At 38.2% G+C, this 27762-nt stretch overlaps 1 protein-coding gene across 1 annotated transcript in view; it reads left to right on the plus strand.

The window, feature by feature from the left end:
* Positions 1–367: 367 nt before the first annotated feature.
* LOC113051601 (recombining binding protein suppressor of hairless) overlaps positions 368–27762 on the plus strand; it is a 45711-nt gene continuing 18316 nt past the window's right edge. Inside the window, exons 1-2 of the mRNA XM_026215498.1 lie at positions 368–524; positions 24244–24282. Coding sequence (XP_026071283.1) covers positions 505–524; positions 24244–24282 — 59 coding nt within the window. The 5' untranslated portion in view covers positions 368–504. The remainder of the gene's footprint in view (positions 525–24243; positions 24283–27762) is intronic.

Genomic DNA, 27762 nt, shown 5'->3' on the forward strand with positions numbered 1-27762 from the left:
AGTATTCCCGGGGAATCGAACCCCCAACCTTGCGTTTGATAGCGAAATGCTCTTCCAATTGAGCCACATAACCAAGCTCCATAACTACCCACTATCTTGTGAAAAAAGCTTATCAGACAGGAGCCTGGGAAATCTCAAGCTTCAGCGTCAAAATGTCGTGCCGATTCCGCCAGTAAAGGTTATTTACGAGCGGGTAAACACTACTGTTTGAGCTCTGTGCTCCGCTACCAATCTCGCGATGACACGAGCCTCGCTCACTCAGCTGTATGGTGAGAGTTTTCCTCCTCTCGCGAGATCAGAAGAGTTTCCCACGCCTGTTGTTGTGGCGTCTGCCCTTTTCTTTCACTCACCCTGCCCCCCCTTCCTCGGTCCTCGTCACCCGCCCCCTTTCTCTCTCTCCCTCACTCCTTCGGTCTCCAGTCTGCCTCTGTTGTCTCGGCGGCTGGTAGGGTCGGGGAGAGAGGATCTCGCGAGTCTTGGAGTTTTGGTGAGAGTTTGTGGAAGATGGCGCCTGTTGTGACAGGGTAAGTCTGAGATTCAGGACTGCTGCAGGAGTTCAGCGGCTCTTACACACCTTCTCGCAAATTAACGGGTTAAATGAAAAGATGGCGGGTTTCTTTTCCGTTACGCACGTGTGCTGACTGTATACTGTGCATTTCTGTGCTCAGCCTCTTCATAAGAGCACGCGGAGTGTGTGTTTTTATATTTTGAGTGTAGTGCGCGTGTAGTGTTGCATTGAGCCCATCTCGGCGCGCGTGCATGAGGAGTTGAGGGCCAGCCAAACCGTTTTGTATTGACTTTTTAACCACACAATATCAGAAATATAATTGGGATTTTTTTTAAACAAATAAATAAAAGAAATAAAAATAAACAACATCGCTATATAGGGAAACCCCCTATGAACGGATTGTCCCCAGTAGTAATGGTGTAGAAGCACATTGTATGGTTTGAGTAAAGGTAACGTTACAGTCAGTGGCTTTGTTTCAGGTTTGGTTTCGTTTGGGATTGGGTGGGAAACACCTCCTACCTGAATGTGTATTTTTGTTGCTGTGTCGGTGGTCTGATGGGTTTTATTGATTGTCTGCTGGGAAATGTGCTCGATTGTGAAGTGTTGTTTACCAAACAGAGCCGCTGGCTCTGCTTTCGTTCACTCGGTGCAGACGAATGATTATTTAATGGCAAGTGCAACTAAGGACATTATAGCTCGCAGACTGGAAACAGAAACATGGAAACGTTTAGGAGGAATTCTAGTCTTTTGCGAATGAATTTCTCGCACGGCAGTGTTTTGCTTGTCACTCTTGGGCAAAACTGAACAATGTGTGATTATGGCAGTGTTTCTTACTGAACAGCGTGGCTGTAGCGTCCACTCTTAAATGATTAAATAGAATAATAATATAGTGAATTATATAAATAAACGTTTTGGATTAATCCAAAACGTTTATTTATAGAATTCACTTACATGTTTTTGCAAATATTTAACTGTGCGTCGACATATAAACAAGGAATAAAGCCTATAATTTTCACAAACCTCAAGTTATTTCATTTCGAGATGTAACGTTACGTCACTTAACGTAGTTCAGTCAGTGCTTGACTGATTCAGTAAATGATTCGTTAGACTGATTCACTTTGGTAACTGCTGAGTCTTTGAACGATTTATTAAAAGAACTGTCTTAAGAGTCAACTCTAGAAATAATTGATTTATTATTATTAAATATTTATTAATTAATAATTTAATTATCTATTTATCTTGGTAATACCGAAGGTGCAGACTGTTTTCTTCTATCCCAGTTAAATTGACAGAATCAAATGTAAATAAAGACCAGTCTCACCACATTGATAACTATAACAATAACTATTTTAGCATCCAAGTCGATGGAAATAAGGTTCTGTTTATTGTAAGTGTATGCTGCAGTTTTGTCACCTGCCACTAAATTCTCCAGCTCTTTAAACCTGTGTGGGTTAGCTGTCAAAGTTTTTATGATTCTTCAGATGGAAAGAGGTTTCTAAAAGTGATATTGTTCCACTTGGATTTCTCTGTTGTCATAGAACTAGAATGATTATTAAAACGTTATCGTCTTTGGTTTGAGTAGCCCTTTAACCACTGGGATGTTGACTTCCCTGAAAAGTGTATACACTGTTTATACACATTGCTCTGTTTGTTTGAACTTCTAGTCTAGAATGAGACAGCAGCGATGGTGTGTATTTGATTGACAGATGGGGGAGTGTTTCGGAAAACTTTTTTGAAAACTGTTGCATGCAGTGTACATTAATATTTATTTTCATGATGAAATTTATACTTATGTAGACAGTGTCTCTGGTACCTTTTGTAATCTTTGTACACAGCCAACTAGGTGACAGACATCCCCTGGCTGGGATCTTTTTTTTCTCTTCCTTTTTTTTTTTATCGCGAAGGGTGTTGCTTGTTGCAATGCAGACTGTTTATTTCGGGGCTTTCCAGCGGACCTGGACCATAGCCGTTTAGACAAGGAAGCCAACGACTGGTTGACTGACCACCTGTCCAGCTGATGTCCACCAATGATATTACAGATCGCTTGATTGTTAGCATGTGTGAGGGAGACATCATGCCAGTGGCTGCAGCGATTAGAGTGTGGCTGGCCTTTTACAGTTCACTGCACAGCCTTTTGTGAGGTGCTCCTTGTTTGACCTGATAAAGCTTGGGCTTCTCATGTAAGACTGGTGCTCGTCTAATGGCTCAGGGTCTGATGTACTAACACAAGGGGTTGCTCGTTCAGTGTGAAGCATGAGTGATCCTTCTAAATCCCTGTTTATACCTGGTACTAACATGCGCCTTAGTCTATCTTCTTCAAACAGTTTCCATAGAATTGGACTTTGATTGTTTTGTTAGGAAGAATGCCATTCTTTAACTAGCTGTATATATAGCTTTTGGAAAGGTCACCGTTTTGTACTGTGGTGCTCATACAAAACAACTCCATTCTTTGGTTTAAGAAAGATCTCTAGTGTGTGGAGGAAAAACAATCCCAGCATCACCTTGAATGGTGAAAGCATGAATCACCTCCAGCGCAACGCAGCCTGTATCGTGCTCCAGGGGAAGGAGAATTTTTTTTTTTAACATTTCACAGACCAATTTCTCCATCTGTTCTTTTTTGTAAAATTGTTTTACTCTCTCTAAAGCATATGTGATGTAGACTTGGATTGTAGCCCTTTTCAGTTTTGTATAATGACACAATAAAGTCTGTCCGCTTGGGACAATGAAAGGTGTGTGCCTTGATAAACAGGTAGGCTTGTGTGTGTGAAAGAACTGTTCCCCGGGGCATCTCTCCTGCATTAAAACCATTATGCAGACAAGACGCTTTGCAATGCTCAGCAAAGGAGTTAGAAGCTCGAGTTGAGGGACATTCGGTGTGCTTTCTGAGGAGAATCGAGATGGTATGTTAGCATAAAAGAGAGCATGAACATGGTCTCATCCTGATGATCTTGCATCCTGCCTTGTACTTGAGCAAAGGTAAGCCAATAAAGAGAGGCTTGTTGTTTCTACCTAGGCTGGATGGTGCCTGTTTTTCTCACCTTCATGCAGAGTTGCTATCATTATTGGGGTCTAAATCTAACCTTAAATTGTTGGTTGGTTGAGGCCGGATGCATAAAGGAAGAAAAAAGGAAGTTCTCTGGCTAGTGTAATAAACTTGCCTGTTGCATCATTTTCGTGTTTGAGTTTTATCTGTGACAACAGCTAATTTATATTTCACGTGTTCTCATATCTATTTGCTAAAACATGTCATCAAAGCATGATGTTGACTTGAAATGCGGTCATTTGAGGTGGCTAAGACTGTTGGGGCTTTCCTCAGCGGTCACACCAGGAGCTTAGAGGATGAAACGGCACATTTTGAAGGCATTTAGCTTGGCTCAGAGTCTGCATGGCTCCAGCATCAGTTCTTGTCCTTTGCCATGAGTTGCATTGAGTAACAGTTATACGCCGTCTGATGATTGTGGAAAAAGATTCGCTGTCAGTCTAAATCAAGCTTCAGAATTGTTTCAAACCATTGGAAACATTCTTTCTTGATTGACTGGTCAGTTGCCTTGTGGATATATCGTTCCTAAGGAGCTTATCTCCTTGCCAGAATGGGTTTTGATTTCATTGGCAATGAAGAGGAGGAGAACAAGAAATGTTATTTACTTGTGTGAGCTTGGAATGTTTTAAATGGTCTTAGTTTTGTCTTTAGGGATCAAAATGGCATTATCATACAGAGCCAAGTAATTGCTGCTGTGGTTTTATGAAAAACTGGGTAAAAAAAAAAAAAAAACCCAGTCCCCCATTGTGTTTGACTTGGCATGGATTATGTATGAGGTAAAGAGAGTCAGAATGTGCAATGGCGTTTGTGGTGCCCTTTTATTCTTGAATTTCCTCATTCTTGCACTGGCCGGTTGGTTGTGATTACAGCATAGCCAAGGGAACTTTGCTTTCTTCACTGTCAGCAGTTTTCTTTCTCTCTCTCTCTCTCTCTTTTTTTTTTTTGAAAAACATCCAGGATGTTTCATTCAGAAAACATGGAAGTGATCGCTTTGTCTGTTTCGTATTTGATTTTGGACTAAATTTACCCATATTTGCTGAAAGTTGTGATGATTATGTATTTGTCCAGAAAACCTTCATATTTATCTTCAGTGTGGTATGCTTGAATGTGTCGGGGACTTTGTGAACCTCTGTATGAAAAAGAAACAAAACTAGACAGAAAAAAAAAGCTCTGATTGTCAGAGACAGGAAAACGGCCCCTCGTTGATGAACTGTTTGTTTTGGCTTGGGGAAGGACCTCAGCGCTGTGGAGTGACTGATCGACAGTGTTTATTCTCCCGTGGTCCAGCTGTTTTTAAGAGTGTGCCCTGTAATTGAGCACAGTGACAGTGACTTTTTTTGATACATTTCAGACTTCTTGAATGTGTTGGAACATGTAGCCCCTCTTAACAGGAGTAAATGAATTAAACCGGGGGTTTGAAATTTATCTGGTGTGAGAAATTGTTTTATTTGAATGAATTTTTGTTATTTAAATATGTGACCCTGGACCACAAATCCAGTCTTTAAGTGTCAGGTTTTTTATTGAGATTTATACATAAATAAGCTTTCCATTGATGTACGGTTTATTAGGATCGGACAATATTTGGAACTATTTGAACTATTTGAAAATCTGGATTCTGAGGGTGCAAATAAATCAAAATACTGAGAAAATCACCCTTGAAGTCGTCCAAACGAATTCTTAACAATACATATTGCTAATCAAAAATTAGGTTGTGATATATTTACTTGATATCTAATGATTTTTGGCATAAAAGAATAATTGATAATTTTGACCCATAGAATGTTTTTTTTTTTGTCTATTGCTAAAAATATACCCCAGTATCTTAAAACATACATATAACACATATAAACAATTCAAAAACAGTGATTTGATATCAGCATATATTACATTCAGAAAATATTGTTTTTTAAAGAAGTCATTTTATTCTTACCGAGGCTGCATTTATCTGACTATAAAATACAGTAATATTGTGAAATATTCCACTTTACTGTACTGTGTTTCATATATTTAAAATAAATATATATTTTTGCTGTGATTTGAATCCTGTGATTACAAAGTGATTACAAATCTGAATTTTCAGCAGCCGTTTCTCCAGTCTTCAGTAATCAATCTAATATGATTTGTTGCACAAAAACATTTGTTGTTATTTTACAGTTAAAAACACTTCTGGTGCTTAGTATTTTTGTGGAAACCATGTTAAATCTTTTTTTTCAGGACTCTGTGATGAATCGAAAGTTTAAAGAACCAACGTTTATTTCAAATAGAATTGTTTTTGTAACAATGCAAAACTTCTGTTCAGTTTAATGTGTTCTTGCTGAATAAAAGTATTCATTTCTTAAAAAAAAAAAAAAAAAAAATACTTACACCAAAAATTGTTATCTGCCAAAACATGCATGAACTCCTAATATTTAGCTACTTATTACCCCCTATAGAGGGTGTGTGCATATCTTGATCCTCCATAATAATAATAAAAAAAAGACTTAATAAGCTTGTCATCCAATTTCTGTGTGGATTTCTTTTGGTCAGAAGGACACTCTGTGGAGCACAGTCTGGCCAGCATCTCTCCAGGACAAGGACATCTATTAAACCGCTAAGCGCTGTTCCTCAGGGATCTGAGGTGAATGACAAGAGACATTTATCGCGGCTGGCACTTGGGAAGTCGACTGTAGGAATGGCCCAGCAAGGTCTAGATGACCTTGCATGAGTACCGTAGTCCTTTCTTTAGAAACACAACCTGTGCTTGACCGAGGAATCACGCAATGGTCAATAGTTCATAATTTCTTGTTTGTTAGAAATTTTCTATCAACATCCTGGTCTCATCATTTTTGTTATGCTTCAGTACGTCCTGATATTGATGAACAAATACATGAATATACAGTGCTTAAAATTATTAGACCACGTCCCCCCAATGTATGGTTTGTGCCACAGCTGCTTTAAACGAACAGTATTGGTCATTACCAAAATAATTTATGTTTCTGTAATGGTTAATCCACCGGAATATAAGCTCTTTAGTCACAGAAGAGTTTCTAAAAAAAAATAGTTTTTGCTTTATTATGACCGGTGGTTATATAAATTATAACTTATTATAAAGTGCTTTACTATTTATTTTTGCCTTTCCTGTAAATCAGTACATTCGAAAATTCATGCATAACAACAATAATTATATTATAGCCTTACAAATACTAGTGTGACTAAAGAGCCTAAACATACTGGTGATTTAAGCGTTTAGTACGATGAGCTCTTATATATCAAAAGCTCAAGTAAAAGTTGATTTCTCAAAACATGAGCCCTTTAAGCACTGTAATAAATAATGGATGATCTGTCAGCGGCCAGAGTTATTTGCACATAATTGGGGAAAAAAGTTTTTGTGTGTGTGTCATTGACACAGGTAGTGATTTTTATGTTTGTATTTATGTGCACATAAACCTAAGCCGAAATCATGTAATTTTTGAGGATTATTTTAAGATCTACACACCGTGTTGTGCTGTGGTTTGACTTAATTGAGGCCATCTGCTGTAAAGCGAAGATATACAGTTTCCTGTTTAATTGTCATTAAACAAGCAAAAAAGAAGCAAGGCAGTTCACAGTGGATGCTTTTTTTTCAGATTTTGTCTGTGCTACTTAAAATGTTTTATTTGTTGGCTCTACATATGATTCAGCTGGGCCATTTCAAAGTGTCTCATAGTTTTTTTTTCCACCTTGGTCTGATAGTACTGCGTAGTTGAGGTGCTGTGTTATGTGTTTATTACTAATAATTTCTAATTAAAAAGAAAATCAGTAATTGGTCCGATTGCTATGCATTGTAAAGTTCAGCCTCTGAGCTATTTTTTTAAATTAATGAATTTGTAGCCACTTCAGTTTAAAAGACAAAGGAATATTATTGGATGTCATTATCAGCATGAAAACATAATGTCGGGGCATCCTTTTCTGCAAAATAATTTAGTGACGTATAAAGAAAAAGATGTCAGGATAATGCCTCTTTCTCGTTCCTTAAGTCAAATTTGGACTTGAATGAAGGAAAGAGAGCGCTAGAAAGGTGAAAGAGGAACAAAGAGTAGCCCTGAATGTGTACGTTTCCTCCGTTGATACAACCACGCACAGAGAAACCAGACTGTGAGTTATAGCTGACATGTGTAGGCAGCACATCACCACCTTCCTGTCTATTGGACCTTGTAACCTCTTGCCCAGCTACAGATCGCAAGTGAGCTTAAGGTCATGTAAGGTTTTTAAAGTGTCCCTCCCCCCGACATCTGTCTGGAAACAACGATTGTGTTGATCACCCTACAGATCAGCAGTTACATCACTGGTGCTTTACTGGATCCACGAGCCCACTGTTAAAAGGGTAGTTTTTAAAAGCAAACAAAACTATGGTTATGTGTTGATTTATCACAATGACTTTATAACTGGAGGTCACAAGATCACTGTCACTAACAGGTTTTAATGTGGACTGTGTGACAGTATGGCTTTTCACAGTCTATGTACATTATTTTTCAAAGGTTTGGATTTATTGATTGATTGATGCTTTTTTTCAGCAAGGATGTGTTTAATTGATCTAAAGTGACAAAAAGACATTTATAATCATGTTAATCCTAATTTATATTCGTAATAAATGCTGTTCTTTGAAATTGTATCCTGAAAACAAAAAAATCAGTCAAACAAAAAACGTAGTATGGTTTACACAAAGATATTATATATTTCATTTGAAAAAAAATAAAAAAAAAACTTTTAATGGTAGGGTAGAAGTTTTATTTTGACACATACTTAGTTGTATTGATTATTACAATGATGATATTAAAGGGATGGTTCATCCAAAAACGAAAATTGTTATCATTTACTCACCATTATGTTGTTCCAAACCTGGATGAGTTTCTTTCTTCTGTTGAACACAAAAGAAGATATTTTGAAGAATGTGGGTTACCAAATAGTTGCTGGTAGCCATTGACTTCCATAGTATGGAAAAAATACAGTGGAAGTCAATGGCTACCAGCAACTTTTTGGTTTACAGCATTCTTAAAAATATCTTCTTTTGTGTTCATAGAAGAGAAGAAACTCATCCAGGTTTGGAACAGCAATGTAGGTGAGTAAATGATGACAAAAGTTTTATTTTTGGATGAACGATCAGTTAATTTGGTTGCTTACATGACACACAGTTTCATAAAATCGCATCATATTAAAATAGATTTAGGTTAGTATCTCAGTGCAAGAAGCAGATCTATTTCTATTTTTATGTGTTAGGTCCCAAATCTTATATTTCCCCTTACTGCACTATCCTGGTCACTTGCTGTTTAACAGAATGAAAACTAGTTATATTATATGGAAAAGAACTGTCATTTTAGATACTTCCATGTTTTTAAAGGGGAAACTGTAGTCCTAGTGATTAAGAAACACAAGTGAAAACACAAAGGTCACCAGTTCAGTCCCAGGTTAGGTTTACACAAAAAAAAAAGAAAGCTCTGTTTTCCTGCACTGTAAATATTCCTTGGGCATAGACACTTAACCTCAGGTTGTTCTGGAGTTTTAGGCCTCTGCTGTTAAGTTACGTTGACTGAAAAGCTTTCACTAAGTGATGAGTAAGGTCTGTGATCTTTTCTTCAGTTAATTCTGGGACTCAGATTAAAATGACTCCAGCACTACACACAACCCAAGTTCAGTATTTGCACAAGCTCACATCCTGCGCGTGATCGCCATCATACAACTGCCAATCGGAGAACCTTAAAGAAGGTGGGAATATATTGTGACCCAATACCGACAGGGCGTCAGTGTCTTTCTTTTCTTCCCCTTTGTGTGGTTTAGCACTGGTTGAAGCATGAGGCAAACGAGGCCATCTCGGTCAGACATTTAAGGAGATGTAGTTTTTTTTTTCTCTTAAGTTGAACTAAAAGTGTACACATTGAGGTTGTGTGCATGCATGAGCTTCAATGTTTGTTTTAGGCGAATGACCAGCTGCGAAACGGCTCTCCAGAAGGTCCCATATGGAGATTCTATGGGCTCTGCTTGTTGTTGGAAGTGGTTTTAAAAAGAGAGAGGGAGAAAGTATTCTTTGACTCTTTCCCTGTCATTAAAATATCCCCATGTCAAAGAAAAAGCTGGCGTTCTGAGCTCAGCCATATGTGCCTTGCCCGAGGCGACCCGACTCGGCCCAACCTAACAACCAACCCAGAGTTGCCCTCCCTGTCCCTCTTCCAGTATACCCCTCCTTTGTGCTATTGGCAGGGGCATTTAAGGGCAGGCATTAGGGCCAGGGCTCAGTAGCACCCTTCTCTTAAAATAGGGTCCCGCATATGACTTGATCCCCTCTACTTGCTTCTTGATTATGTGACCTCTTAAGTTTTGACAAGAGTGACGCCAGAGACTTATCAATTAATGTAATGTTTTCAGATAGACCTCAGGATCATTCACAATGAAAGGATCAGCCACATGTCCTTATTATTTGACAAGTGACATGATGCTGTTTTTTTTCTTGGATTGCACCTCTTTGAGCATATTAAAAATGTCAGGGTTAAACAACTGTCCCAATAGCATAATGCAGAAAGCACAAGTGTGTATATATATATACATATACACATATATACATATACACATACATATATACATACATACATATATATATATATATATATATATATATATATATATATATATATATATATATATATATATACACACACAGACACACACACACACACACACACACATATATATATATATATATATATATATATATATATATATAGAGAGAGAGAGAGAGAGAGAGAGAGAGAGAGAGATGTGGCCTATATATATATCTTTAAATAATAGTACTACTTTAGTATAATAATATTTTTATGACTGTGTGTCGAGTTTAAGAAAATGTATGACTCCCCAAAATGTAATATATAAGGACTGAGCAGATAATTGGGATATTTAATGAATGTCCCTCCATTGGAAGTCTAAGTACCAAAACTAGATTACGCACACATACACAGAGCACATATGGTAAGTATGGATGCGTGTGTGTGCATCACGCTCTAAAACAAACCTCATCTGTTCTTGGGCATCACACATGTACATTTTATGCGTATGTACGTGTATTGCTCAGTGTTTATATAAAGTAAATAAAATAATAAATTCAAACTGTTCATTATATAAAGTACCTGTATCTCTTCACAAGATTTACACCTTTATGAATTTTGGTTACCTAGACTTAATGGAGGGACAGAAACATCTCAAGGTTCATTAGAAATAACTGTATTTATATTTCAAATATTAACCAAAGTCTTTTGGATTTGGAGTGCCTAAATTATAACAGATATTCATTGGGTGAGCTGTCCCTTTATATTTAGTTATTATCCTGATGTCATAATGAAGAAGAAATTCATTTATAGTAGTTTGGCATAAGCTCATGATTTTATAGAAAATATTTGAGCAAATCTTCTTATTAATGTCTGAAAAACTTTTGTCCACCAAATAATTTGATGCAACCAATGCAAAAAAAAAAATATATATATATATAAATACAATTAGTTACAAGCATGAAGGAACCTCCTCACCCCCTCCAAAAAAAAAAAAAAAAATATATATCGAGGTCAGTATGTTAGATATAATATCAGATAATTACCATTTTTATGACAAGACCGTTAAATGTAATTTGCGACCCCCACAAAAATTGTAGGTCTCTAGCACTGAGGTGCGTTAATAATGGTGAATGATATTTGTTAAAAAAGTTGTATATTTAAAAATGTGGTGTTTATTTCAGACAGTATGGAAAATGTTCCGTTTAAGTCGTTCCATTTAGAGTCATTATGTTGAAACGCTTCTTGAAAATAGTATTTATGTTTTTCAAAACCATATGAAACATGAATACAAAGAGTACATTTCTAAGAACTTGAGACATGTTTTAAATAAGATTTTTAAACATTTTTCCATTTCTTCATCGTGGCCACTTATTGACCCACCAATTAATGAGCCGCTTTCAGAGCTGACCACATCATTCTTCCAACCGGATCAGCCACATGTCAAATTGATCTTCTCCAGTCATGGCACTTGCCACACTGCCCAGTATGAGCCAGCCCTGCCCAGACAAAATAACATTAATCAGATGAACTGGTCCCACCGAAGAGAACTTTATTCATGTACGTATGGAGCGTCTAAAGGAAAGCATATGGTTGGGTTTGGCTCACTGATGGTCAGTTTTACCACTGTTAACCCCTTTTTAGATCTTTCCCGTCATTTCCTCTCTCATTCTCATTTAGTCTTGGATTTCTTCTGCCATTCCTTTATGTGCAATCCAGATTTCCCCGGAGGCTTGGCAAGCAGAGGATTGTAAGACTGTTTGTTCAGAGTCTCGTATCCTCATCATATTGTGATGGTTGGCTCCTGGGCCGATACGTGTTGGCACAGCTCGGGCCTCTCCCTAAGTTTCGCCAAATGTCGTAGTCTAGTATATGAATGAAGCACATACTGAATGATTTAGGAGAGTCCTCGGCTCGCTGTTAGATGCTGTCAGAAGGTCAGCATTATTTGGCAATTTGAGGTAACCACTAACTCGACTCAGATGACTTCCTCAAGTTAATATCGCTCAGCTCTCCGTATCATGTAATGATGAAAACAAATCAAAGCCTCAATTGAGTGTTAACTAGCTTCTTGCTAATGTCTAACTCTGTTAACAGTGCATCAATTCTGAATGAACTATTGATTGGTGCCACTATAAAAGTTATAAAAGTTTATCCATATGGTCAAACTGGCTTGAAGCTGGTGCATATTGAGGAAAGACCCAAGTAGACACGGAACAGAGATGATTCACAACATGCTGCTGATTTGGCTAATGCTTCGCCGTGGGGCTGTGGTACACCACTGGTATTATGCTTCGCCTCTGTCATATTTATTCCAGCACTCAGCGTCAAATAAAAGTGGCGTGCGTGTTCAATTGAAAATGAAGGGATGAAATGAATTCTAATGAGATGGGATTGTGTGCACCTTTTAATGTATTGCCAGGTTCTTTGGGGAAAGGATTGGGTGTCAGAGCTCTATAGATGGGGTTGTTTGCCTCTGGTCCTGCCGGCACACGAGGTTGTCCAGTAGCGCTGGTGTGCTGTGACTATTGTTGCTGTGCCTTAAGGAAGATGGCATTTCTGAATAAGAAGACGCTGTAAATGTAGCCGTGCGGTTTAGAGTTCAGAAATCTAAATTTCTGCCCTGCAGGGACCTCGTGACATATAGGACAGACACACATACACATATCAGATAAATTAAATGTGAAAGATGAATCATCATTGTGGTTGGTGCTCGTTAGATTTTTAAGAAAGGAGTTCATTTTCTTAAAGGTGAAGTGTGCAATTAATGTCTCAAAGTTATTATAGTTTCCAAACTATAGTCTTCTGGAAAGGCTGTTCACGCCAAGAATGATAACTTTATCCATAAAGTTTTAAAAGATTGCTTCAATTTTAAGAAAATAGCACGAGTCCACATTTTTTCTAAGCTATTTTATGTGAATGTATGAGGCTTCTGATTCATTAGCCACTTAAGGTAAGATAGAATAATGAAAAGGTGATAACAATAAATTCAAACAATATTTGATTTTGTACAGCTAAAATCAAAGGAAGCCGCTGAGACCAAAAGCCCTGCACATTCATGTTAAAATAAGATGCATAATGATAACAACACAAAGGAACAATGTCACTGGAATAACTTTGTCTACAGTCAAACGCATAGCCTTTCAAAGTATACTCCATTTGGTCGGGTGCGTGAACTCAGGTCATGTGTCTGCTCTATTTCTCTTCAGAAGCAGTGATATATATATATATATATATAAAAAGTTTTGCGGGTATCTCTAAACTTTATTAGTACAAAAACAAATCAAGGCGCAGATGCATACTTAGCATACAGAGTATCTGCGGTGAGAAAATCTGGTTACATATGTGCTTTACAGATGATGAAATCTCACAATACTTTTTGGAAATGTGGCCCTGTTTGTTTTGTCTGACAACTTGTCAACTTGAGACTCAACCGATTCTGTGAGTTTGGGGCGGAAATACATTAGCACTAGAAGAGGTTTTTGAAGAAGCATGTATGAAAGATAAGAAATTACATACTTCAGCACGGCAGAGTCCGAGTGACATCAGTATTAAATGCTATTTATTTATTTTTTCATTTTTGGGAAGCTTCACAAAGTTCAGGTGCACAAAGAAAATAATGTTTTTATTTTTTTTTACTTTTAATAAAAGACCGCAGAATGCACATCTTGTGACTTATTCCTTTGGGAATAACTTCAGGAGGCCTTTTTTTCCAGTCTGAACTATGCACGTCTGCACAGTGAATAGAGCAGTGAGGATGCCGCAGGCGTTGAAATGGTATCTGCACTTTAATCCACTCCTGTCTGTTTTTGATTATGTCACAACCTGCAGCTATCCATACCAATGTTCAGTTGTTGCTGGTTGTTTTGTTGGGGAGATGAGTGCCAGAAACCCTTTTATAATGTCAGCACAGTCATATGCTGTACTCTTTCCCTTTTTGGGATGTTTACTTCTATTTCTCTCTCCCCCTCTCTTTGTCAACAACAAGTGCACTGTTCAGATACAAAACTGATCTGCAAATCTTTGCTAACATCTGGAAAATCCGATGGGCGATTTTAATTCTGTGTTAATAATGTATATCAAATTATGCAAGTGAGCTGTACTCAGAACTGTTGAATTAGATACACAACATTTAGGCAAAATCCACCCAAAGTTAGTTAGATGCTAAATGACAAAAATAGGAGGAACAGTCACATGTGAAGTATTGTTAGACCAGTTTCCAAGAGGGACCAGCAGATGAAAAGTAAATGGATGTTAAACCACAAATCATTTAGAAAGAAAATCAGTAAATGCAATGCAAATAGGATGCAAGAGGGAGAGAGAAAGTAGAAAGCTGTAGAAGGTCGATGCTCTTGAGGAGCGTGGTTTCAACATCATGTTCTTTCATTTACAGTGTGCTTGTCTGAGCGTGTTAGTCGCTCCTCGCACACCTCTGTGGTTTTTTGAGCACATTCAGTCAGTGGAAGCATTATAACAAATAAAACAGAGCAGGCAAAACTGAGAAATGCTGCTAGATATATGATAACATTTAACAGTTCTGCTTTTTATAGGGTCATTCCGTGTCAACTCAACTAGAGGTCCCCGGCTCAGATTTTTTGATTTTTTTCAATATTTTTCCTGAATATTAAATGTCATGTATGTACATTAACTCTAAAGCTGTAATTAAAACAGCTTTTTCACCTGAAATTTGGAGCCAAATTACAGGGGCGTAAAAATGACTCTAAAGGTGAAATAAATTTCCATTTTAACCACCGTCTAGATAGTGGATTACTCTGTTAATGTACATCTTTGACATTTAATATTTTAGCTTTCATCACTATGCATGTTTATCTATCTTCAGAAAAAAATTGGTTGATTTGACATGGAATGACACTAGCATTTCTCAGCACTGGTTCTTGCAAGGAGTGTCACAGTTAATTCTGTTAATAGACATATTAATGGTTGGGAATGTGTGCATGAGAAGACTTTACATCATGTGTCTTGATCGATTGGATTCCTATCTGATTGGGTTTACACATACAGTCACATAAACCTGTCTCAGCTGATCTACTGTTCCTCATTAGATTTTGAAACGAGAATTGGAGGTCAATCACACTTGGGCTTTTCACGATGCTAATCTGATCACTAAAAATGTTGTGAGCAAGTGTAAAAATCCCCTGTTGATTGTGGCAGAATCTGATTGGAAGTAATTTATTTTCCGTTTTTAACCACATCATGTTTTATTAAAAAAAAACAACAAAAAAAACCTGTTGGTTTGCATGCATTTGTTGCTTCAGGTTTTACACATTCACTCGTCTGTAGATTTCGGTTGGTTAAGGAATCTCAGTTCCCATTTCTGTCACTGCGGCGTGTGGTTTTTTAGAGACACGGGGAAAAAAGCTCAGATGTCATTCATGCTGTCTGGGGAAGTCCAGAAGCAATCTACTAAATGAGATGTTTCCAAGCATAGCTTGATCTTGAGTTTGCTCTCTCTTGATGTGTCACTAGGCCGCACAATCCACGGGTTTACAGAGGACTTCAGATTTAATGGTTTATGCTTTTGGAAAATGGGAATTACTTAATTATTTTAAAATCTTGTCCGATGTTTTGAAATAATGTTCTGTTGTGATTGGATGAACAATGTGACTTCTTTTTTTAGTATAGTGTCTTGTGGTCAATTATCATTTCCTTCTCTGGAAATTTAGCTCCAGGCACATCCAAAGCTGTGGCCGCATGCAGACTCTAAATTAAAATCCCCACCGAGGACTGATTTACTCTCTATTGATGTAAGAAATACCCCGCCTGCTGCTCTGGATGATGAAACCATTACATCATCCTCACTTCCTTTTGGAAAACAGGGAGTTAATACTTTTGCACTTCTTAATAAAGCCCGTCTTCACCTATCATGACTCCAAGTAGGGTTTTGTAAGAGGTTAATGACTTTGGGATACATTAAGTCAGCGCTGGAGTCAGTGGCTCTGTCAAATAACATCAAAGCAGGACTGTCATAGTAGTAAAACTACACCATTCATTATATCAATTTGATATTAAAAACATAGCATAAACCATTTTTTGTGTATCATTACAAAAATCTATAAATTAAGTTAGAAGAACAATGGCATGTAGCCATCCAAGTCTTTCTTTGATATTCTTCACAATATTTTTTATTTATACAGTACCAATCAAAAGTACAGAGTCTGAGATTGTGTGTGTGTGTGTTTCTGAAACAAAACAAAAAAAGTATTTTATGCTCACCAAGGCTGCATCTATTAAAATATTATTGCAATGTAAAATCACTTTTCTCTTTGAATAGATTTTATAATGTAATTTATTGTTGTGATATTAAAGCTGAGTATTATAAGCCATTACTCCAGTCTTCAGTGTCACATGATTCTTCAGAAATCAGTCTAATAGGCTGATGTGGTGTTCAGGAAACATTTCTTCTTGTTATCAGTCTGGAAAATGGGTAACATTAGACATCACAAATGTCTTGACCATCCCTTTTGATCCCTTCAACTCATTCTTTGCTGAATAAAATGTGTGTTTGATTGTAGTTGGCTTATTAATGTGAGCACTTTATTATTTTTTATTGTCTAAATAGTTTTTCTTCAGTATTAATAATATACTAGTGACATAGTGGAGGGTGATCCAATAATCTAATAATTGGATCATTCGTGCAGCTATTTTTATAAAGACTAATTATATTATTATTTTAATATTTTAGAAAAACAGAAACAAATTGACTCGGTACTGTAGTACTGGTTCTTTTGACATTCCAGATCAAAGTACTGTATGTGCTTACTCTGTAAACATACACCACACCTCTCCACTGCTCTGAAATATAGGTCACCTTTGCACTGATCTATGTAGGTTACACAACAATCTGGTCTTGACTCACCTTTACTTAAGGAACGTAAGCAGAATAAACCACAGACAGAAGAAAAGTCATATGTGTCGTAAGTCGACTAACTTAACAGAAGTGAGAGCAACTTCATTGATTCAGTCAACCATGAGTAATAGAGGAACTTCTCCTTCTGTGCTGTCATGAAAAAGACAGGAGTGAAAGGAGCGGAAGGATGGAGGGAAGGAAGCAAAAAGTGGATAACATGCAGAAAAACTGATTCAAAACAATTCTGACAGCACTTCCTTTTCCTCTATTGAGCCCTGAAAGGGGATTTGAAAGGGGAAATGTTACCGGCATCATTCTTTTTTAGCCTTCATGGTTTTTTTGCCTTGCTTATAACCCCCCCGAAATCCCACCCCCACCCCATCACACAACTCATTTATTAACGTTGGCATTAAATAAAAATTCACTCTATAATTATATTATAAATGCATGTAAATACAATCATGGATATGTATACTTCTTAAATTTTTATTCATAATTTTTAATCAAAATATAACACACTCTTGCACTGCAAATGATAGACTTCTCTCTGGTGATGTATATAGGACCTCCCCTATCATTTATTTGATTTCAAATGAATGCAGGTTTGTGGAGCAGTGGGGTCTGGAGTGCGACGGCCACATCTCAAAAACCAGTCCCCAACCAATGGATCAAACCAAATACCTGCCCTGGATTTAGTCTTTTTTTAACAAACCATTTCCTTCTGATTTACACCACAGTATGCACGTAGAGAACCGTCACTAATTCCATTTCATTGTGACTTTAAGAAATAGTTCTTAAAAAAATGTACTCACCCTTAGACTGCCCCAGATGTTTATTCATCAGAACAGATTTGGAGAAATTTAGCAGCACATCACTTGCTCTGCAGTGAATCGGTACCATCAGAATGAGAATTCAAACAGCTGATAAAAACATCGCAAGTAACTCCTCGACTGGCCAAAAATACCAGTCCATAATCCATAGTAGCATATCTTCAGTGGAAAGGTCCATCCATCCCTGTAGTCCTCTCATGTCAAAATCTGTGTCTGTTATAAACACACAACTCTTCTCTTCACAAGATGTTAATTGATAAACTGGAGTCATGTGTGTTGGTCGTGAGTTATTGCAGTGTTTTATCAGCTGGACTCTCATTCTGGTGCCACCCATTCACTGCAGAGGATCCACTGGTGAGCCAGTCATGCAGTGCTATGGTTTTCCAATTCTCCTCTGATGAAGAAACTCATTAACAATTTTTTTTTTTTTTTTTTTTTTTTGCATTTTTTCAGTTTTGGGTGTAGTATTCCTTTGTGTACCCTCTGTGTAAGCCAAAGAGTAATAAGCTTGAAGACAACATTCTTTTATTTTCTTCCAAACGTGTATAACTTTCTTTTGCATGGAACGCGTGTATGGGGCTTTCAGGCTTCAAAAAGGTCTAAACACTATGACAGAATCATAAACATTGTCAATAAAAGGTATTATTGGGAAAGAGGACGTTTTGAATTGAAATGATACGAGCTGAAAAAACCATTTCCTCATAACACCAGTGAAATGGAATAGCCATCACTTGAGTCACACTCGGCCTCATATTTTCTCAGGATCTAAGGAATGTAAATATGCTCCAAAACAATAAAATCTTGGCGTCCTCTCATTTGCGTTTTGTGTTCTGATTATCTCACGAGGCGTTTCGAGTAAAGTTTCAGTAAGTTGAATAAGTGGTGGTTCACAAACAACTAAGCGTATTGTTTTATTATTTTGTCTTGTTTAGTGGATTGTGCTCGCTCACCTCTGCTCATATTTGAGCTCCTCTGTCTGTAGGAAGCCTTCAAGGAAATGCTGGTGGTTTTTCGATGAAATTGTGTCTTTTTTTCTCTTTTATCGCTTTCACACTTTCTTCACACTTCTCATCTCTCTCTCGCTCTCTCTATCTTTCTGCACTCTCTTGTGACGGCTCTTTTTCCTGCGTCTTCTTGACATATGGTGGGATCTCGATTTCATTGACATCCACAGCCTTTATGTTTGGCCTTTTAGTCAATTAAAGTCTGTTTTGCTTGGACAAGAAATATTAAGTCGTCTTTTCTTCATCTCTGGTGTTCACCAGATGCAGGCATGTATAACCCAAAGACGTTGTTAAATTATATGTACTTCTTTTTTAGACTAAGTGCATGATTTGCCTGTGTTTTCATTTATCCACCCCAAGTGTCACAAAAATCTCAACTAGGCCTTGCTACATTTCAGTAAAGGGAAGTGGCACGTATTGATATTGGCATTTGTTCAAATTGCAACACTGTTTTTATAACAGGTGCACGTTAACCACAATGTTTCAGATATAAAACTCTCTCAGTGCCTGTTTCTTCCACTGTTGGGCACATGAAACAGGCCTTTGCTGATATGCAAAATGAGTTACGCATTCGGAGTGGAAAAGTTGTGAAAGTTGGTGTGTGTGTTTCCTTCAACATAATCATTTTTATGTTTAGTATTTCGAAACCAGAATTTTCTGATTGAACAAGCAGTCCTCTGAAATTTCATGTAAAAACGTCTGCAGTAAGAGTGAACTGAATTTAATATACTATCTGATCAAAAAAACAAAAAAAACAAAAAAATCTGAACAGTAAAATATTTCATTCTTAACATATCTTTCATCAGAATGTACTAACTTGCTCTACCTCTGATATTCCTTGTTATTCATTTTCCTATAGTTTATGCTGAAATCATAAAAGTTTACAGCAATATTAGCAAATAAGGATAGATGTATTCACATTACCACTGGGATACATCAAGATGCTCTCACCGGTGAACTTGAACCTTAAGGATCTACGTCCTTCATTCAGATCCGGCTCCGTTCTGATACAGAACCCCCACTTTACACCATTCAGCCACTTCCCAGTGGATAATCGAGCCATGCCTTATATTTAGCTTGTTTTACAATAGTAAAATGGGTTGTGAATAGTGCTTCATGTTGATTGTAATGCTGCATGTCTGGATTGCTAAAGGGAAAATGCAAATGGATCACAGTGGTCTAGAAGAATCTGTTGAACCAGAAAAAAAGTTGCTTCCCGTCGTTTTCAATTTGTGCATGTTTATTTGACTAAATGAACAGCATGGAATTGAAATAATTTGATGGGAATGGAAAGTGTCATGAGACTGATATTTCAGAGGAAGACTGGCCCGATGGCCAGGGGCTGGTGAGAAAGATCTTCAGAGCTCTACTCCTTCTGTTACTGTGTTCCAGTGATCTTACATTCATCCTGTTGATCGTCTGCCACTATTTTTCTGAATATTTGGTTTTGAAGGTTGTTTAGTGAATTCTGCTGATGTAAAACAAGATAATACCTCCAAGATAACATTATTTAGCTGGCGGACATGGAGGAGCTTTTGTTGAAATTTTGAATATGCCTTTGCACACTATTTTTGCTGAGTTTATACAATGTAAAAAAAGTTTTGTCTTGCTAGTCTTGCTTGCTATTTCTTTGTTTCTGGAATTTACTAACAATCTCTGAGTGAACTTTCTTTCTTTCTTCAGCAAATATGTCCAGCTGTCATTGTAAATTTAAAACCAAAAATTTGATTTTGGATTGGTAAAAACAATGTTTAATTAAAAACCTATAAATGTATTCTTTCCGGTGGTGAGGCAAGCAGAAATGGAAGAAGAGAGAGCCAAAAGAAAAATCCCTGTTAATTGGGCTCTGTGCTGGAGATCCAGGGCCAGCAGAGCTCTGGCCCCAGATGGGCCCCTGATTGTGGGGTTTGTGTAGTAGCAGCATGTGCTTGAAGCGAGCTGGTATCCATTATCCTCTCAAACATCAGCACTTCACTGTGGGAACCTTATTGATCTACAGCTCTATAATTATTCCACTAGCGTCCTCTCTCTCTCTCTCTCTCTCTCTCTCTCTCTCTCTCTCTCTCCCGCTCTCTCTGTGGAGCCCTGAATCTCTTTTTTTGCTCTTTTCTTTTAATTGCTTTTTTTTGTCTCTTTATCTTCCTCTTCTCCCCCACATGAGCCTCATCCCATACCCTAATTTCAGCCCTGTCTGTCGTCTTTCTAGCTCTTGCTCTCACTTTCTTTCCAATGTTCCCTCTCTCATTAAAGTGCAATGACCTTTTGTGTTTTACCAGACTTGAGAGCAAGCTTTGCCGTTTGCCTAAAAGTAAATAAGACAGATAATTACTCTGATCATGTATTACAACATATCAATTGTTGAGTCAGGATATGGGTATTCAGTCAAGTTGTAACAGGTTTGCAGGTTTGCACTTGTGCTTCATTTCAGAATGTCACCTAGATGAGTTTCCAACAAATCTTTTTTTTTTCTTCTTCTTCTTAGAATCTTCAGAAAGTAGGGCTGATTGATTAATTATCTGTTAAATGAGATTACTACTGCCACGGTTAACACATTTAAGCCTGCAGGCACCTTAAGCGATTTCCACTTTTTCACCCTGTTCGATCTATTTTTGGGGGATGAATACAAATGTTTTGAATAAGTAGACAGCTTTAGGAAGAGAACTTTAGAAAACTTGATGGATACTGTTTCACGTTTCATTTAAACTGCCATTACTGGGTATTGACTTGCAACTCACTTGGCATAGTCCATAGGAGTTTCTTTAAATTGATGTCATATGTGCCCACCGGTCACTGATTCAGAACTAAATTTATATTAATATAAAAAATACATCTTATGGTTGTCTAAAAGTTTGGTGTCTGTAAGATTCCTTTAATGTTTTTGAAAGCAAAGCTGCATTTATTTGATATAAAATACAATAATGTGAAATGGACCTATTATTACAATTTAAAAGAACAGTTTGATACAAATTTCGAAAAACAGCGCTTATTCGACATATACAAATCTTTTGTAACACTTTACATGTATTTGCAGAACTTTACATGTCTTGAAAGAACACAATGTGCTATCCCTTTAACTGCCTGCTCAACCAAATGGTTGATTTGTCACTTTATGGTAAACGTAGAAAAGCTAAGCTAATGTTTTCAGATAATCCTTTCTGCTGTCAGAATGTACTATTTGCTGAGAAATATAACTTTCTGAACATTCATTATAGTTCATATTTTCTGATTTCCATAGTATGTGTATGAATTCCGGTACTTTTGCCATAAAGTGACATATCAACCATTTGGTAGAGGCCGATATTTTAAAAATTATGGGACGTGTTGAAAAAAAATACATTGAGTGTGGTAACTAATGACATAAGGAGATAAGAAATGCAAACAAAACATTTTTCAAATGCTTTTTTCTTGGTGGGGCAGTTAAAGGGCTATTATCATATAGCTTTTATTGTATTGAAATTAATCACAATATAAATGTGCATAATCAATCATTCATAGCCTATTTTGGAATGCTTTGCTTTTGTTACATGCAGCTTTTTTATCAGAAGTATATATTTTCTTCTGCTGTTGTTATTGCAGTGTCCTCTCTCAGTCTGTGGTCTTCTCCACATTTGAGATTTGAGATCTTCCTGAAACTCGCTCGGGTTCAGTGGGGTTGGATCAGGAAGCTCCAGCCTCCAGCCATCGATTTGTCTCTCTTCTTCTATTTTAAACCCTTCACAGTCTCTGTTTCCTCTCAGCTTTGGCATCAAGGCTACTGTGAGTTTACAGTAAAGACTACGCCACGGGCACAACCCCACAGCAGAGCTCCTTTGGCCCATCTTTGCTTTACTAAAACACACTCAAACAAGCTAATGGCGAAATACTCAATTTTTTTACATTAAAGTGTAGGGCAATGGTGATAAAGTCATACATTGTAATGCATGTACTCTTAATATTGCAAATATATTTATTAAAATTATATTTTTCTGATTTGGGTATGATCATTTTTTTCCACCAAGCTCTTCGCAATGCATTCTGGGATTGCCTTAACTAATTGGACCGGGGCCAGTGTTGTCATGGGCACTGTAGTCATTCAGTTAGGTTTCAAGAAATAACAGTTGTGAGGTCTCTATAGTAACAGTTTCAAACAGAAAGGGTCACGACAGGCCTCCAGGTTATTCTGAAATGAGGCGACGGTTTTCATTATCTGCTGTCTGAGGTCACAAGCATAAGTGAAACCATCCAATCTATGTTCCACATTACTGTACTCTGATGATGTACTCTGTTAATCTACAATTCACTGTGAAATTTAGAAGAAATAAGTCTTTGTCTGCCTGACATGAAATATCACATCTGAGGGAGTGTGTGGCAATTACTGGGCCATCTAGACTTTTCTTAAACTGCTGTGTTGCTTTTCTGATCGTGATAATTTAAAGAAATGTTATGGGTTCAAATCTCATTAAGCTTTATTGACAGTATCTGTGACTTGGAAAACAGTTTGTAAAAAAAAAAAAATAGTTACAGTAATGCAGATACAATAAGTCTGAAAACCTTTTTTTTTTTACTCAGAATTTTTTAAGTTGTCCTTTTTAACAACTGGGCTGAGAAAAAAAAAAAAAAATGGCCTACACGGTTCAAATGTAAGTAAAAAAAAAAAAAAATCACATTTAATTCAATGTGTTGTGTTACTTGCGAATTCTTTGTGATTATTTGTGGTCAGTTTCTGAGCAAAAATTGTTTCAAAGTAAATCCTAAACGAAATAGTGAGTTTGGTGGTTTTGTGAAAGTTTAAATATTACATTAGTAATTGTTAAAGATTAACAAGCAATTTTATCTCACTATATTCATTATATGGTATGTGTTAACTCAAGACTTTTTGCAAAACTGTGTGTATTTTAAAATGTATGCCCGTGAAAATTCCTTGCCCTGTAGGCTACCAATATACATTTATTACTGTAAATGTGATTTATGTTTGTTTTTCCAAGGGCTGCGGTAATCAACAGCATCTGTGGCGAGAGCTTAACTTGTGTTTAACCCGGAACATTCTTTTTATACCCTATCAATAGGAAAGAGATGCGGTTTTGGCAGCAGGGATCGCTAAATCGTGCCGTTAGACAGCTTTCCTGTGATAATTAGCATGGTGAATGTAATCAGAATGGGAACGTGGTTTAGTTTGGCCACCTGTGTGTGTTTGTACACACGGTAATGTGAACATGCTCTCACAAGGTCACTTCAACAGCTGCAAGCCTGCTAATCTCAAATAGCGGGCAGGTGTGTGTGTTTGCCCGTCGCAGCACATTTGAGTGTGTGAATGTGTTTGCCCCTTGTTGAGTGATGGGAAACGGGCTTGTGTGTAAGTGTTACAGTGGTACACAGGTGTGCTCTCAAATATTTGTGTGAATAAAACTGTTTTTGTTTGTATTGTGGTTGAATTTCTGCTAAAGTGTTTTTCTCTCTTTACAGGAAGTTTGGGGAGCACCCTCAACCACAGCGCCTGACGAGGTATGTTTATCACCTTCACATGCTAATAACAAGCAAAGAAGCTGAGAAAGGCCTCTCTATGGTACAGCTTACATTTCAGCATGCAAATCAATATTTTAAAGTTATGCACTTTAATTGGAATTCTTATTTTTAGCTATACGTTATCTTAATAAGTAAATATACATTGAAAGCTGTGCAGCTTTGTGAAAATTGACTTAGAAGATTCATAATTTAGTTTTCTGGATCATTCCTACACCCCGAATGACTTTCTTTGTGGGAAAAAAAAAGAAAAAAGCTGCAAATAAATGAAATATGATCTCATTTGCTTTCCCAAACGTGAATGTTATTTCTAACATAGTAACAGTTTTTATTATTATTAATTGCTCTATGTTGAGAAGCACATTTATTTTTCTCAAACAAATTGGCTGTATTATGCTGTGTTCACACCAAACGCGAATAGAGCGTCAAATTCGCGTCTACCGCGCCTAGTTTGCCGCTTGACCATTTTGAGATCATTCGCTTCATTCGCGCGAGTAATTCGCTTCATTCGCGCGTGGAATTAACTTCACAACAGACGCGAATTCGCGTCATGGGGGGGCTTCTGCCAGTTGAGTTCACGCAGCATTTTCAACCGCCATTTTTGTTCGGATAATTTTCAAAATATTACTGTTATTGTGGCATGAAATGTAGTTTTAAAAGTATTTCAGGCGAGAATGTAGTTGTTTTAAACTCATATGCGGTTTATTTATAATGACAGCGTCTATTTAAAAAATGTGTTTCGCCGATCTCGGAGATGAGCTCCATGCGATCAGCGGGAGCTCCGTCATCATGTATCCGCCGAGAGTAGCCTTACCTCGGCTAGATCTTCTGACATTTGCCGCTGGCTCTGATGTGTCTTTAGTGGTTCAAGATAAAATATAATTCGTTTGGGGTAAAATGAAACGTTTCTTATCTTTGGCCTATATTAAATTTATCTATTAATATCCATCCATCCATCATCTTCCGCTTATCCGGGGCCGACCCGCGGGGGCAACAGTCTAAACAGAGACGCCCAAACTTCCCTCTCCCTAGCCACTTCCTCCAGCTCTTCCGGGGGGACCCCGAGGCGTTCCCAGGCCAGCCGGGAGACATAGTCCCTCCAGCGTGTCCTAGGTCTTCCCCGGGGCCTCCTCCCGGTGAGACGTGCCTGGAACACCTCCCTGGGAAGGCGTCCAGGAGGCATCCGAAATAGATGCCCAAGCCACCTCAGCTGGCTCCTCTCGATGTGGAGGAGCAACGGCTCTACTCTGAGCTCCTCCCGAGTGACCGAGCTTCTCACCCTATCTCTAAGGGAGCGCCCAGCCACCCGACGGAGAAAGCTCATTTCGGCCGCCTGCATCCGGGATCTTGTCTTTTCGGTCATGACCCACAGCTCATGACCATAGGTGAGAGTAGGAACGTAGATTGACCGGTAAATCGAGAGCTTTGCCTTACAGCTCAGCTCCTTCTTCACCACGACAGACCGGTACAGTGACCGCATTACTGCAGAAGCTGCACCGATCCGTCTGTCAATCTCATGTTCCATCCTTCCCTCACTCGTGAACAAGACTCCAAGATACCTGAACTCCTCCACTTGAGGCAGGAACTCTCCACCAACCTGAAGTGGGCAATCCACCCTTTTCCGACTGAGAACCATGGCCTCGGACTTGGAGGTGCTGATTCTCATCCCAGCCGATTCACACTCGGCTGCAAACCGTCCCAATGCACACTGAAGGTCCTGGTCTGAGGATGCCAACACGACAACATCATCCGCAAAAAGCAGCGACGAAATCGTTATCTATCTATTAATATGTTTTATATATATATAGGTCATTTTTATTCCTGTCTCTATAGAAATATGAACTTTTGTCATATAGCTCCGGTTGACTGCTCACTGACAACATCTGTCGTTCCTCCTTGTTGAATGAGTGGAGAAGGGTATTCCTGCACAGCCGGAGGCTGCAGGAACATACTGTTGAATGAGTGACTCCTAGCAGGCTCCTGATTGGTTAACGCGGCGCAAATTGACGCCAAAGTTCAAATTTTTCAACTCGGGCGGCAGACGCGAATTCGCGTCAAACGCTAAATGCACAAAAAGCACCATTCGCGATTAACGCGCGTTTTGCGCGATGCGCTCTATTCGCGCGTCAATTCGCGCGAACTAGACGCGCGAATGAGGCGTCTTCCGGGCCGCGCTTAACGCCCCATTCGCGCCGCGAGACCTCCAGACGCGCGTAAACGCGCCTTTGCATTGACTTAACATTGAAATCATTCGCGCCAGACGCTCTATTCACGTTTGGTGTGAACACAGCATTACACTTTATTTAATGGCCAGTCTGAAAATAAAAGCACCGTTTGCCTAGGACATTCTGAGCTGTACTCCCCACTGAGGTTAAGTTTGAGTGTCTCTCGACACTGCTGTGGAGCTTTTCCATAGTTACTGTCCCTATTTGTCACCATCCCATCGCTCTATTTTCTCCCAACTCTCTTTAACTCGTTTCCCCTCTTGTCTCTCTGATTAATGTTCTTTTCCTCCATCCATCCTTTTTTGAAGAGTCAAAATTAGGGGCCAAGAATTCACCCAAGAAATATGGAACGAAATGTTTTCAGACGATGCGTGTTGTGAAGCAGCTCCAGTCAGCGGTTCATGTTTTGAGTGGAGAAGTGAGGGACATGGAAAATGATAGAGAGGGGGAGTTAAGCGCTGGCCGCCCAACCCGTGTCGTGCGCCCTGCGGTTAACTTACAGCACGACTGCATTCTGGCAGAGAGCATATGCCCTGGCAGGACATTGCCACCGCTTCATGGCCCCTGTCTGTGCTGGGCCCCATCCTATGAATCTGAGTATCACTGGAAAATTCTGCTTACAATTCAATAAGGTGTTGATCACTCACTGGTTGATTAGGATAGATTCATTAGGGTCAGATCTGTTTGGATAATGCTTTCTGTAGACACTGGCTATTTTTAATGGGATGTTGTGCACCATGGGGTGATGGCTAGGTGATAAAGTTATGAAGTGTGTGTGTGTTAGTGTGTATGTGTCGGGGAGCCCATTGCTAAAGACAATGTGACGTGCCTTTAGGATGATGAACCTCTTTAGACATCTACAGTCTCAGTTAACTGGCAGAGTATTATACAAACAGTCTGCTATGTCATTCTCGTCTTGTGCACATTAAAACATGCAGCTTTGGCACAAGTAACTGTTTTTACTAGTATTACTAATTCTGCAAAATTTGGGCATGAACTAACTCGAGCAGTTTGTTGTTCATACTTCTGTTCTTTCTCTCTTTTAACTATTTTCTTACTTTTCGCCTGTAACTGTCTGTCTGCTTCTTTATTGTCCTAAGTGATTTCCTTCGTCTATTTAGATATATTCTTATTCGGTAACACTTTAGTATAGGGTCCAATTCACACTAATAACTAGTTGCTGATTAGCATGTCTATTATTAACCTATTGGCTGTTTATTAGTGCTTATAAAGTACA

This window comes from Carassius auratus, chromosome 32, assembly GCF_003368295.1.
Source record: "Carassius auratus strain Wakin chromosome 32, ASM336829v1, whole genome shotgun sequence".
NCBI lineage: Eukaryota > Metazoa > Chordata > Actinopteri > Cypriniformes > Cyprinidae > Carassius > Carassius auratus.